Genomic DNA, 12,615 nt, shown 5'->3' with positions numbered 1-12,615 from the left:
CAGAATTGAATTATTACTATATACGTTTTTTTTTCTGTGGATATAAAAGCCAAAGAAATGAATTAAAAATGATATAATTAATGATATTTTATCATATTTAAGTAGGCTGAATAAATTATGAATTAAAATATATGGAAACATTAAATCATTATTAATTTGATAAAGGTAAATTGATTCGATTTTATCATAGGGAAAAAGAAAATTCTTCCAAATGTATTGTTAATTTTCAATTCAATTAAACGTGGGAAAAAATATTGTAATAAAGTAGATGAACAAAATTAAAACGTGAAAAAAAAATCAATCATAATTGACGATAAGTCAGATTTACAGTTTGCACAATAAATGCTACATGGAAATTAAGTATGTAAAACTATTTTTCATTTCTAGATTGTATTCTAGAAAAATATGTAATTGATATGATTTATAAAATAAAAATTAGATTTTTTTTTTTTTTTTTTAAATTAGTGGAAAATACAGAAAATTACAGTATTTGTCTTTATGGTGAGCACCATAAACAATCTGGTAAACATTAGCATTATATAGCATTTAAGTGAGCGGACTTTTACTAGGCACGTTAGCTCATTGTTGTAAACATTAGCATTATATAGATTTTAAGATACCAGACTGTCGCTAAGCAAGTTAGCCAATACTTGTAAACATTAGCATTATATAGCATTTAAGCTAGCGAACTTTTGCTATGCAAGTTAGCTGATTGTTGTAAACATTAACATTATATAGTGTTTAAGCTACCAGTCTGTTGCTATTCAAGTTAGCCAAGTGTTGTAAACATTAACATTATATAGCATTTAAGCTACCAGACTGTTGCTATGCAAGTTAGGCAATTGTTGTAAACATTAGCATTATATAGTATTTATGGTACCAGACTGTTTATATGCAAGTTAGCCAGTTGTTGTAAACATTAGCATTATATAGCATTTAAGCTAGCGGACTTTTACTAGGCAAGTTAGCTGATTGTGGTAAACATTAGCATTATATAGATTTTAAGATACCAGACTGTCGCTAAGCAAGTTAGCCAATAGTTGTAAAAAATTGCATTATAGGCTATAGCATTTAAGCTAGCAAACTTTTGCTATGCAAGTTAGCTGATTGTTGTAAACATTAACATTATATAGTGTTTAAGCTACCCGACTGTTGCTATTCAAGTTAGCCAAGTGTTGTAAACATTAACATTATATAGCATTTAAGCTACCAGACTGTTGCTATGCAAGTTAGCCAGGCACTGTATCTTTTGGTATCAATATCCCATTAATGCCAGCAATATGAAGCAATTATCAGAGAATCCCAAAATTTGAAAAATAAGGTCCTGATGAAATGTTTTTTTAGGGCTGTCAAACGATTAAAAATTTTAATCGAGTTAATTACAGCTTAAAAATTAATTAATTGTAATTAATCGCAATTCAAACCATCTATAAAATATGCCATATTTTTCTGTAAATTATTGTTGGAATGGAAAGATAAGACACAAGATGGATATATACATTCAACATACGGTACATAAGGACTGTATTTGTTTATTATAACAATAAATCAACAAGATGGCATTAACATTATTAACATTCTGTTAAAGCGATCCATGGATAGAAAGACTTGTAGTTCTTAAAAGATAAATGTTAGTATAAGTTATAGAAATATTATATTAAAACCCCTCTTAATGTTTTCGTTTTAATAACATTTGTAAACTTTTCAATAAAAAAATTAACTAGTAGCCCGTCATTGTTGATGTCAATAATTACTTACACAATGCTCATGGCTGCTGAAGCCTATAAAATCAGTTGCACCCAAGCGCCAGCAGAGGGCGGCAAAACTCCATAAAACACAATTAACAAGTGGGCATTGCACGATACTGTCATTTAAATCCGTGTGAGCGGGGCATGTACGCTAATTGCGTCAAATATTTTAACGTGATTAATTATAAAAATTAATTACCGCCCGTTAACGCGATAATTTTGGCAGCCCTAGTTTTTTTCAAATTTTTAAAAAGAAAAGTAAAAATGAATGTGTAATAAGCACTCAGATGTCTATAACCCTTGCTAAATTCTGTTTGTTTTTTTCATGGAACCTGCAGATGCATGTGATGACTTGCATCCATCATTTTTTTGTTTTTTTTTTTAATCAAAAAGAAATGTCAAAATTCTGAATTAGTCTCAAAATCATGAAATTTTAGGTGTATCAAATGTGATACATTTGGCAATTGAGGGTTAATACAGTGAGGATAGCTGCGGCTTATTGTGCAGTATGGCTTATCTATGAACAAATGCCGTTTTCATGTCAAATTTGGTGGGTGCCGGCTTATAGTCAGGTGCGCCTTATACTCCGAAAATTACGGTAGATGCTTGTTTTTAATTAGTAGCTTACAAAAATTTCAAGTCAAAAGTTTTTTTTTCAACTGAAACTTTTCAGTTCAGTTTCTTACTGTATGTGTCGAAATGTGACATTATTACATAATTTTTACCCATAAAAATCATCCTCTTGCCATGTTTTGACAGATTTTGCTCCTATTTTACTCACAACGCGTTGACTGATGTCAGCGCACGTATCAAACCAGCTGCCAGCATTACATTTTTGTCATTTCTCTGTCGACTTAATGACAATGCAAATCTAACATGATTGCTATCTAAATATAAACATTAGGACTCGAAAAAGCCTACAAGTTAGTTTGATTGATGACATTATTAATGATCATCTGCTTTCACGCTTGAATGTCACCTCCAAAGCTGACGAGGCTGACAAGTGACGTTTCTCCGCTCTCGTTCCGCAGAATGGCGAAGCGTCGCTCTTTGAGGTGAACATCCGTTACGTCGGCGGGCTGCTGTCGGCGTACTATCTGACGGGAGAGGAGGTAAGATGAATAGATGTCTTGTGGTGTTATCCCGCCGCACTCCCGCCCGCCGAGATCCGTTTCCTCCTCTTTTTTTCCGTGGTCCAAAGTTTGACGGATGAAAAGACTTCCCGGGAAGTGTGTGACAGTACAGTACGAGTGTGAGTGTGTGTGGTTTTTTTCAAAAGATGGATTCAATGTTGACTAGTTTTTCACCTGCTTTACTTCGGGTGGATTGGATATTGTGGTATCTGTCTTGTGCTGTCACGTTTGAGCTAGCAATGAGGTTAGTGAGATTCCGTAGGCTGAGAAAGTTAAGTATACATTGTGTTGATAATAACAAAGGGCTAATCCATGTTATTTTACTTACAGTGGGGCAAATAAGTATTTAGTCAACCACTAATTGTGCAAGATCTCCCACTTGAAAATATTAGAGAGGCCTGTAATTGTCAACATGGGTAAACCTCAACCATGAGAGACAGAATGTGGGGGAAAAAAACAGAAAATCACATTGTTTGATTTTTAAAGAATTTATTTGCAAATCATGGTGGAAAATAAGTATTTGGTCAAGACCAAAAGTTCATCTCAATACTTTGTTATGTAACCTTTGTTGGCAATAACGGAGGCCAAACGTTTTCTATAACTCTTCACAAGCTTTTCATACACTGTTGCTGGTATTTTGGCCCATTCCTCCATGCAGATCTCCTCTAGAGCAGTGATGTTTTGGGGCTGTCGTTGGGCAACAAGGGCTTTCAACTCCCTCCTCACCCTGTGGCGTCAAAATGATAACAAGAACAGTGAGAAAAAATCCCAGAACCACACGGGGGGACCTAGTGAATGACGTACAGAGAGCTGGGACCACAGTAACAAAGGGTACTATCAGTAACACAATGCACCGCCAGGGACTCAAATCCTGCACTGCCAGATGTGTCCCCCTGCGGAAGAAAGTACACGTCCAGGTCCGTCTGCGGTTCGCTAGAGAGCATTCGAATGATCCAGAAGAGGACTGGGAGAATGTGTTATGGTCAGATGAAACCAAAATAGAACTTTTGTTAGAAACACGGGTTCTCGTGTTTGGAGGAAAAAGAATATGAATTACACCATACCCACTGTGACGCATGGGGGTGGAAACCTCATGCTTTGGGGCTGTTTTTCTGCAAAGGGACCAGGACGACTGGTCTGTGTAAAGGAAAGAATGAATCGGGCCACGTATCGAGAGATTTTGAGTAGAAATCTCCTTTCATCAGCAAGGGCATTGAAGATGAGACGTGGCTGGGTCTTTCAGCATGACAATGATCCCAAACACACAGCCAGGGCAACAAAGGAGTGGCTTCGTAAGAAGCATTTCAAGGTCCTGGAGTGGCCTAGCCAGTCTCCAGGTCTCAACCCCATAGAAAATCTGCGGAGGGAGTTAAAAGTCTGTGTTGCCCAACGACAGCCCCAAAACATCACTGCTCTAGAGGAGATCTGCGTGGAGGATGGACCAAAATACCAGAAACAGTGTGTGAAAAGCTTGTGAGGAGTTACAGAAAACGTTTGGCCTCCGTTCTGACCAACAAAGGGTACATAACAAAGTATTGACATGAACTTTTGGTATTGATCAAATTCTTATCTTCCACCATGATTTGCAAATAAATTCTTTGAAAATCAAATAATGTGATTTTCTGTTTTTTTTTCCCTCATTCTGTCTCTCATGGTTGAGGTTTACCCATGTTGACAATTACAGGCCTCTCTAATATTTTCAAGTGGGAGAATTTGCACAATTAGTGGTTGACTAAATACTAATTTGCCCCACTGTATGTTAATTTTAGAGAAAAAACAATGGAAAATGAATGGCATGAGGGTCCACAGCATGGAATGTTGATGTCGATCAATGTCTGTTCTATTGAAAAGCAAACATATCATCTTTTTGGGTTATTTTCTTAGATTTTTAGGGCCCGAGCAACAACTGATGCGAGAGCCCAATTGTAATGCAAAGGATTATTATAAATTTTCTTTCTTAGGGGCAAATGAAAACGGACAATTTGGAGGCCTTAACATGCTTGAAAACTCACCAAAATTTGGAGATACATGCAGTTTGGCGTCAACTTTGCGAAAAACCGAACAAAATTGCTCAACAGTGCCCCCTAGTATTTTTCAAAAAGGCCTCTCCTATTAGGTTTTTTTCAATGTAGAGCAATACCTTGTGCAAAATTGAACCAAAAAGTCTTAGACCAATATTCCAAACCCAACAGGAAAACGGGTATTTTGGATTGAATGTGAAAAAATAAGCAATTTTAGCCGATTTACAGGGTACACATTTGAGACATTGGCGCCGAGGGAGTTGGTTGGATACTCCTCAAAATTGGTGAGACTGTTCGTGAGACATTGGAGGTCTTAACATGCTTGAAAATTCACCTAAATTTGCAGATGCATGCGGCTTTGGGTACATTTCCATAATTTTGCGAACTTGCCAAAAACTGTGCCCCCTAGAATTTTTCAAAAAGGCCTCTCCTATTAGTTTTTTTTTAATGTAGAGCAATACCTTGTGCAAAATTGCATTTTTTTTTTTTTTTTTTTGCAACACTAACAAAAGGAACACTAAAAGCATGCGTTTCGGGGCCGGATGTATGGGGAGGCCGGGGGTGGGCACGGCCCACCCAGACGTGAGTCGTGCCCACCCAATAAAAATGTCGGGAATATCTATTGTAGCATCACACTGGATATAGAGAACGCACGGACAGTTGGTCTCACCTACATTTTTATTGCACGATTAACGGTTACTGTTGGCCGCAACCACGCTGTTGTGAATTCCCTGCTGTGAGGGCTGGACAGAGAACTGCCTCGCTTTGGGACAACTGCGTTGTTGCACATGCGCAGAGTATTCTAAAAAGACCACGGTTGAGGAAAAAAAGTTCGTCCTCGGCCGATAAGTAAGTTATAATGTTCTCCACGTATACTGCAATCATATATGTGATGCTTGTGCTTGTATCAGTACTCTTTATTATTGTTTGTAGTTCGTAGCACGTTAGCTCCGCTCGTAGCATCCCATCGCTAACGTAGCGCCTAGAGCGTCATAATATATGTACAAGTTGCACTGTATTGGATCGCTAAGGGTACATCCCGAAATTAATCCCATTCAATGTTCAGATTTGAGATCGTTGTCCACTGTGATGGTAGTTTTCTGATTCATTTAGCTACCGAGTGCTTAGCTTGCAGCTATAGACCCTACCCACGTGACGTCACAACTCCTTCCTCCTGACTGGTGCCGCCCATTTGTCCGTCAACACATCATGTTTCCCTGTTACGGCTACGTACATTCCTCCTATTTACGACGTGTTTTTCTGCTCGTTAACATTAATAATCAAAATGGTGAAAGCGTGTGTGGCGGTCGTTTGCAATAACAGAGAAGATAGACGGAGAAGACGGAGAGACTTGAAGTTCTACCGGATTCCGAGAGACCCGGAGAGAAGAGAGCGAGAATGGGCTGCTGCAATTCGACGAGAAAACTGGGCTCCAAACGATTACCACAGATTATGTAGTAGTCATTTTATATCTGGTAAGATGCATTTAATATATATTTAGAGGGTTTTGGGCTGACAACCACAATTAGGATCATTGCTAGGCTAATCGCCGACAACATACACGTATGTATGTAGTGAGAGTGCTATCGCTAAACCATATAAACATTAAAAGCCCTAACTCCATTGACAAACGACATGAAATACATTAGACTTGACAGTGGATGTTAGCAATAACAAAAGATTTTGAATTGAAAATTTCGTAACTCACCTTTCCGAGCACAAGATAGATTCCTGCCGAATTTTCGTGGACGAGGACCTGTTTCACCCAACCAGCAACGAAGTATTTATAAGCCTCCAAGCTCTTAAAGTTTTTCAAACTTTCGTGAGAATAGGCTGATTTTGTGTGGACAAGATAGTTGTACATATCAGGGTAGCTAGCAGATGTCAGGCAAATACGGCGGAGACAGCTGGTCGAAAAACATCGATTTAGGCATCAAATATGGATCTGGCGAATGGATAAACTGAAGCTTTTCCACATAACGCCTTTTATGCAATGCATCAAGTGAGTTTACGGCATCCGAAAGCACCGGGTCTTCCATGAAATGCATTATAAATTGCTCGATCAATTGAGACCATTGATAATACAGACACAAAATGACGGACAAGGGGGCGGAACCATACAGCGAGCACGTGATTTTGTGACGTCGGTGGGTAGGGTCTATAGCAGCCCTCTTGTTTGTGGGAATTGCCATTTATTATCAAGAGAGTCTGGCTGCAGCCCGCCTCTCTCAGTACCCTGCGCCGCTCGTCTCAGTACCCATCCCGCAGACAGGAAGTGACGCAATATCGCAGCTCTCAGACCGGAAATGACAACATGAAGCAGCGCTCGAGCTCCGACCTTCCGGTTTTATCGTAATAGTTAGCGTCCATTCGAACGTAAATACTAGTTTACTTTTCTTTTCGCACGTCTTTTATTTTCGGTTTCAGCATCACTCATTATTATTTAAATAATAATTTATTTACATGCTCCTTAAATTGATTTGGTGTAATCGGGAGATTAACTCTTTAAGCGCGGTCAGTTTGTTAAAGCCTGCTGATTTTACCAAAATGAAAAACACGGTTACAGTACATCAAAATTAAAATACACACTACTGCAATAAAGGTTTAATTAGTGACTGAAAGATCGCCTGTGACCTATCACAGTGTGTACTTTAGTTTGTCAATTGTAAAATATACTCCAATTGAGAATTATTACAAAATTGCTGTCATCCTTACATTTTTATGAACGGACACATTAATATAGCTTCATTACAATTTAATGTATCAAAAACGTAATATTCTCTCAATGTTGCAACCAAACCAATTTTGTCTTTCATTTTGCTACTTAAATTCATTCATGTGGGTGAAGATCCTAATTAACTAATTCAGAAACTATATTAAACTTTCTGCTCCAGGAAAGGCACCTTTATTTCAAACAGAAATGACAAAAGTTGTCATGTGTTAGTTGTTTTTTTCTTTTATCCCAGACAATAGTTGTAGGTTGTTTTAATTACCTGACATTTTTTCGGCAAGCACTCCCGCCTTCATCACAGGTAATTAAAACTACCTACAACTAACATCTGGGATAAAAGAAAAAAAACAACTAATTTATAAGTGTAGAAAAATGAACTCAATACAACCAGTTCTGATGTGGTAAACTTTATTTTTTTAGTTTTATTATTTTTTATTATTATTGAGAGAATAGATATTTTCTTTAGTCAACAATCTCCTCAAAAAAGGTAAATCCATCTTCCAGATGGTTGAAACAGAACTTGAATGGCTCCAAGACATTGTAGTTCGTGCTCATCCTCTTCCATCTGCAGGATGCTTGGGAACTCCTACTGCATTGATTTCCCCCCCCCCCCCAGCCCTGTCCGAGGCTTTTGTGCTGTCTTGCACAATCCTTTTACCAAAACTGTTCATTGGAAAAGAGAAAGAAAAGAGCTATTTGAATATTACATAAGTAAAATAAAAATGATGCTTTGTTAATTTTATACTTGATTTTTCTTTTCAGGCATTGCATTAAACTAGGTATATAAACAATCTTACCATTTTTTCCCGCCATATCTTTTTGGAGTGGGCCACCACTAACTTGAAGGAGCTGTGGTTGCACCTCTTCCTAAAAATAAATCAGTGAATAAAGGGGGGCATGTTCAAAAGTGCGTCAGAGTAATGGACACTAAAAAGTCTTTAAAAGCTGACCTCAGCAATTATATTCAAATTTCACTTCTGTAACTGATGGACTGGTGGCACTTCACCCTGCAGTAATGCTTTTGCCTCATCTGTCCAATGGGCAAACTCTTTCCTGTGGCTCACATAAGTTGAAAAAATACAAAAATAAGTATTCCACATTTTCCAACAAAGAATTAAGGTGCTGTGCACCTACTTTCCTATGAATGCCATATCAACAGTTTCAAAGACTTACCATGCACCCAAGTTTGAAATTGTCCGCTAGCAATATACACCACCACTTCCTCAGAGTTGGCATATCAGTCTAACAAAAATTAAAAACAAGTGTAAATAAAGAATAACGACAAGGATATTTTGTAGCCCAATTTGAATGATTCGGTGAACTTCATTTTACAATGGTTAAACTCAAAGAGAGCATCCAGAACAGTGCAAAGAGCATACTACAAATGGATAAATGAATACAAATATCACAGAGGACAAAATTGGACAGTTAAACTCACCTACCATCAACATGAAGATGCCACAGTCCTTCCCCTATGGCTGTCCCGGAAAACCCTAACGTAAGAATTTAACCGAGTCACTTCCTTCAAGTTTTGAATCAATGAATATACACACTTTTACAAATACCTCTATTTCACTTCCAATCCTCTCTTTCCATGTCCCCCTGTTGATTGACTGTCAACGTTTTCTGCAATTGAAAATATAGGTTCATATTAAATACAGTAGTTAAACAATTACAAACGTGTTTCCATGCATAAGAACACCAACCAGTCAGGTTTAAATGATTCATGCAAACAAAACCAGGGCGTAGGTTTGCATAGGGACGGTAGGGACATAACACGACCAACTTTTCAGGATGCTAAAGTTGTCCCCACCAACTTTTGAGCAACCTTACTTGCATTATATTCGTCCCTACCGATGTTGAGACCGGGCCAACGCCCTTGAAACAAAACATTCGCAATTTTATAGTGGCATTTTAGAAATTTGCTTCAAATGATTGGATGAATCATCTGGAGTGCAATTCTGCTTTAATTGAAGGGGCAACATAAAAGGATCGACTGGAACATACCTTCAAAACCAAACAAGGCCATTCTGGATCATCATGGAAACGCCATGCCAATATGAATGGATACTGAATTTCATTAGAGATAACAATAGTTCCCTGATCTCATGATTGGATCTGTTTTTCTTCCCACAAATAATTGGAATTTGGATCATTTAATTTGTTATGATTTGACTGTTCTTTGAAAATGAACCAATGCTCCAAGTTGTAGTTGTTACTAATCAGCCTTACAGGCAAATGCATGTGTGGGTCACATCCTGTAGGCTTTCACCATGTTGCAACAACATAGGGGTCAGCCACAAATATGGTCCTTCCCTGAAAAATACATAATCTATACACACGGACATATGTTATATAAATACAAACGTACGCAGACACCTACATGAGCCCATACAAGCATTCTGTAGGCTACATAGTTAAAATACCCTACACACGCCAAAAAATACTTTTTTATACCTTTGAATGAGCTACTTGTTAGACAAGTTATAAATATGCATTTCATATCTGCAAAAAACAAACACAAAAAGTTACATTTTACTTAATTGTACAAGTGACATTATGTTCTTTAGAGAAACTAAATCCTCAAAATTCACAGTTGATTCCATTTCATTGTTCAGGCCAACGTTCCAAAAGTCAGCACGTGTCAATCAAACTTTCTTTTTTTTAGACAATCAACACCATTTCTGGCCTCTTTATATTCAAGATTTGCATAAGCTAATGAGAATGTTGATTGGTTAAATAAACAAAGAGTAAATAATCAATTATGTCCAATTGTTAACTAATATAAGGAATAATAAGCCTATCCAGATTTCCACTGAGCACAAAATTTGTCTCAGACATAAAAACATACCAGCCGTTCCTGGGCAGGATGAGTTTGAACCGTCCATGAAGCTCGGCATGGTCTTATATTGTCACCATTGGTCCTGTCTGCCACGTGGGTTTTACTGTGTTCGATGTCTATCAAAAAAAAAGTGTTAAGCACAGTCCAAAATCTAAAGTACATTACTACTTATGCTACTTACTTCCATTTGGATCTGTGTGACATCCCTGTATCTGCATGGGAAGACTACCATTTGGGGGTCGTGATTTAGTTTCTTCCCAATGGGGTGGTGATCTTGGAGCTAGTAAAAAAAAAACAAAATAATGAAAAAATATATAGCTAAGCAGAGTAACAATATCAAGAAAAAATTACAACCTTGTCCTATTTGGATCATGTGACAACATTCAAACGACAAAGGACCAGACAAAACAAATGAAGGCAAAACAACAACACCATACAACAACAAAAACAGCGAGCTGCGAATTGCAGGCATGTACATAATGAAAAATAAGAGTGCAATATAATGAAAACTACACAAAGAAGACTGTTCATTGTGAAAAAAAAAATGTAAAAAGCATTAGCAGCATTAGCCAATTCGCTGCTGAATTCATCAGTACGTATTAAACAATATAAGTAGAGCAAAGTCACATGCAGTTAGTAAAGGAATACATTATTTAAATTACATTAAGAATACTAGATATAAGTACGGTCTTTTCAACTCAGAATAAACACTTCATATTTTCACCGCAAGTGTTGTTTAACTATTTAACATTTTTAAACATGCATACGCTTTTAAAAACTTTTTTTCAGTGCGGCCACTTACCGTGTTTTCTTCGCGAGAGGTGAAATAACGTAACTTGTTTTCGTCGCAAGGGTTGACGACATTTCCGGTCTGAGGTGACTGAGAGCGGCGGTATTGCGTCATTTCCTGTCTGCGGGATGGGTACTGAGAAGAGCGGCGCAGGGTACTGAGAGAGGCGGGCTGCAGCCAGACTCCTCTCTTTATTATTGATGGTTCATTGCTTGTCCAATGTGGACATCTAGTGGTCATTTTTTTGGATAACGCCTAGTTCAGTTTAGGCTGGAAATCATTGAATTCATTTTATTGTGAATTGTACATGTTATTTCACTATAATACGTTTATTGATGTTTTTCTTTATTTCTTTTTGATACACAAACCACACACTTTCAAATTAATGTCCAAATGCATTCAAACGGCTCAAAGGAATGAAAAAACTTTAATTTCATCAAAACAACTGAAGTTGCTGCATCTTCTCTGACCGGAGGATTAGGTTAATTATATTCAGCCGGCAATATTGTCACCGACCCCCAAATCCTCACACACATCGAACAAGCAATCAGCAAAACAAGCTGTTTTTCCAACCTCGTTTGTTATCCGCGCGCTTCCTCTCACTCCTCCAGACACATTCTTTCAGTCGGACATCTGGGCATTAATGACGTCACCAGCCACAACAAAGCGTCGCCATATTGATATGGGGGAAAAACCACGAGTCACAAGCAGTTGCTCTGTCGTGCATTGTAGTACAAATGCGTTGAACTTTTGTCTTATTTGCGGTCTTTTTTGTCCCGTCGGAATGACTAAAAGTTGCCGTGCTGCGGGTTGTAACACAAGGAAGAGTTTGGAGCCGCATATGAAGTTCTTCATTCTTCCTCGTGAGAAAAAAAGGACAAGCAAATGGCTGAAAGCAATCAATCGAGGAACAGTAAAAGAAGACTGTTCCGTGGACCATTCTCGCCAGTGGGAACCTAAATCCAGGCACAATTACATTTGCAGCCGACATTTTATTACTGGTGAGTAAACTTTAATCGATTTTTTTTTGCCCCAGTTAGCTGCTAGGATTCAATAGACTAGGCAGTGGTTATTATTACCGTAACCGACGACTTGCAAACCGTTATTTTTTTTCTGCTGTGATCAGCTCTGATCGGTCAATCGGTATATTATTGGCCTTGTGGGAATTGGTTATTTTGCCGTGACGTGTTCACGGCTAAATACAGTAATGCTTGGAAGCGAATTACCGGTTACGGCAGAAATAATCACTCCGTATATATTACCAGTTTTCTTAGTTCCACACAGTACATATTCCACGTAATTGATGAAGGTCAACTTACTGGGTGACTTTATGAAGTAGTTGTAGATGTT

The 12,615-nt window shown here is 37.8% G+C and overlaps 1 protein-coding gene and 1 long non-coding RNA gene across 8 annotated transcripts in view; one reads left to right on the top strand and one right to left on the bottom strand.

The window, feature by feature from the left end:
• LOC130914337 (mannosyl-oligosaccharide 1,2-alpha-mannosidase IC-like) overlaps window positions 1-12,615 on the top strand; it is a 383,071-nt gene that overhangs the window by 276,825 nt on the left and 93,631 nt on the right. For all 3 annotated transcript variants that reach the window (XM_057833414.1, XM_057833415.1, XM_057833416.1), the window contains one exon: window positions 2,780-2,860. In XM_057833414.1, coding sequence (XP_057689397.1) covers window positions 2,780-2,860 — 81 coding nt within the window. The remainder of the gene's footprint in view (window positions 1-2,779; window positions 2,861-12,615) is intronic.
• Window positions 7,120-11,352, bottom strand: LOC130914339 (uncharacterized). Of its 5 annotated transcripts, none has more exons than XR_009062888.1 (9): window positions 11,278-11,352; window positions 10,657-10,755; window positions 10,485-10,591; window positions 9,199-9,259; window positions 9,072-9,126; window positions 8,807-8,875; window positions 8,584-8,692; window positions 8,431-8,500; window positions 7,120-8,296 (listed from the first exon to the last, which is right to left on the bottom strand). It is a non-coding gene; the product is annotated as an uncharacterized LOC130914339 (long non-coding RNA). The 5 variants fall into 5 exon arrangements; XR_009062890.1 differs by having other exon boundaries at window positions 8,584-8,686; XR_009062889.1 differs by lacking the exon at window positions 11,278-11,352 and adding an exon at window positions 10,830-11,248 and having other exon boundaries at window positions 7,121-8,296; window positions 9,076-9,126.

Source organism: Corythoichthys intestinalis, chromosome 4, assembly GCF_030265065.1.
Source record: "Corythoichthys intestinalis isolate RoL2023-P3 chromosome 4, ASM3026506v1, whole genome shotgun sequence".
In the NCBI taxonomy this organism is placed as follows: domain Eukaryota; kingdom Metazoa; phylum Chordata; class Actinopteri; order Syngnathiformes; family Syngnathidae; genus Corythoichthys; species Corythoichthys intestinalis.
This window is presented reverse-complemented; position numbering and strand designations above follow the sequence as displayed.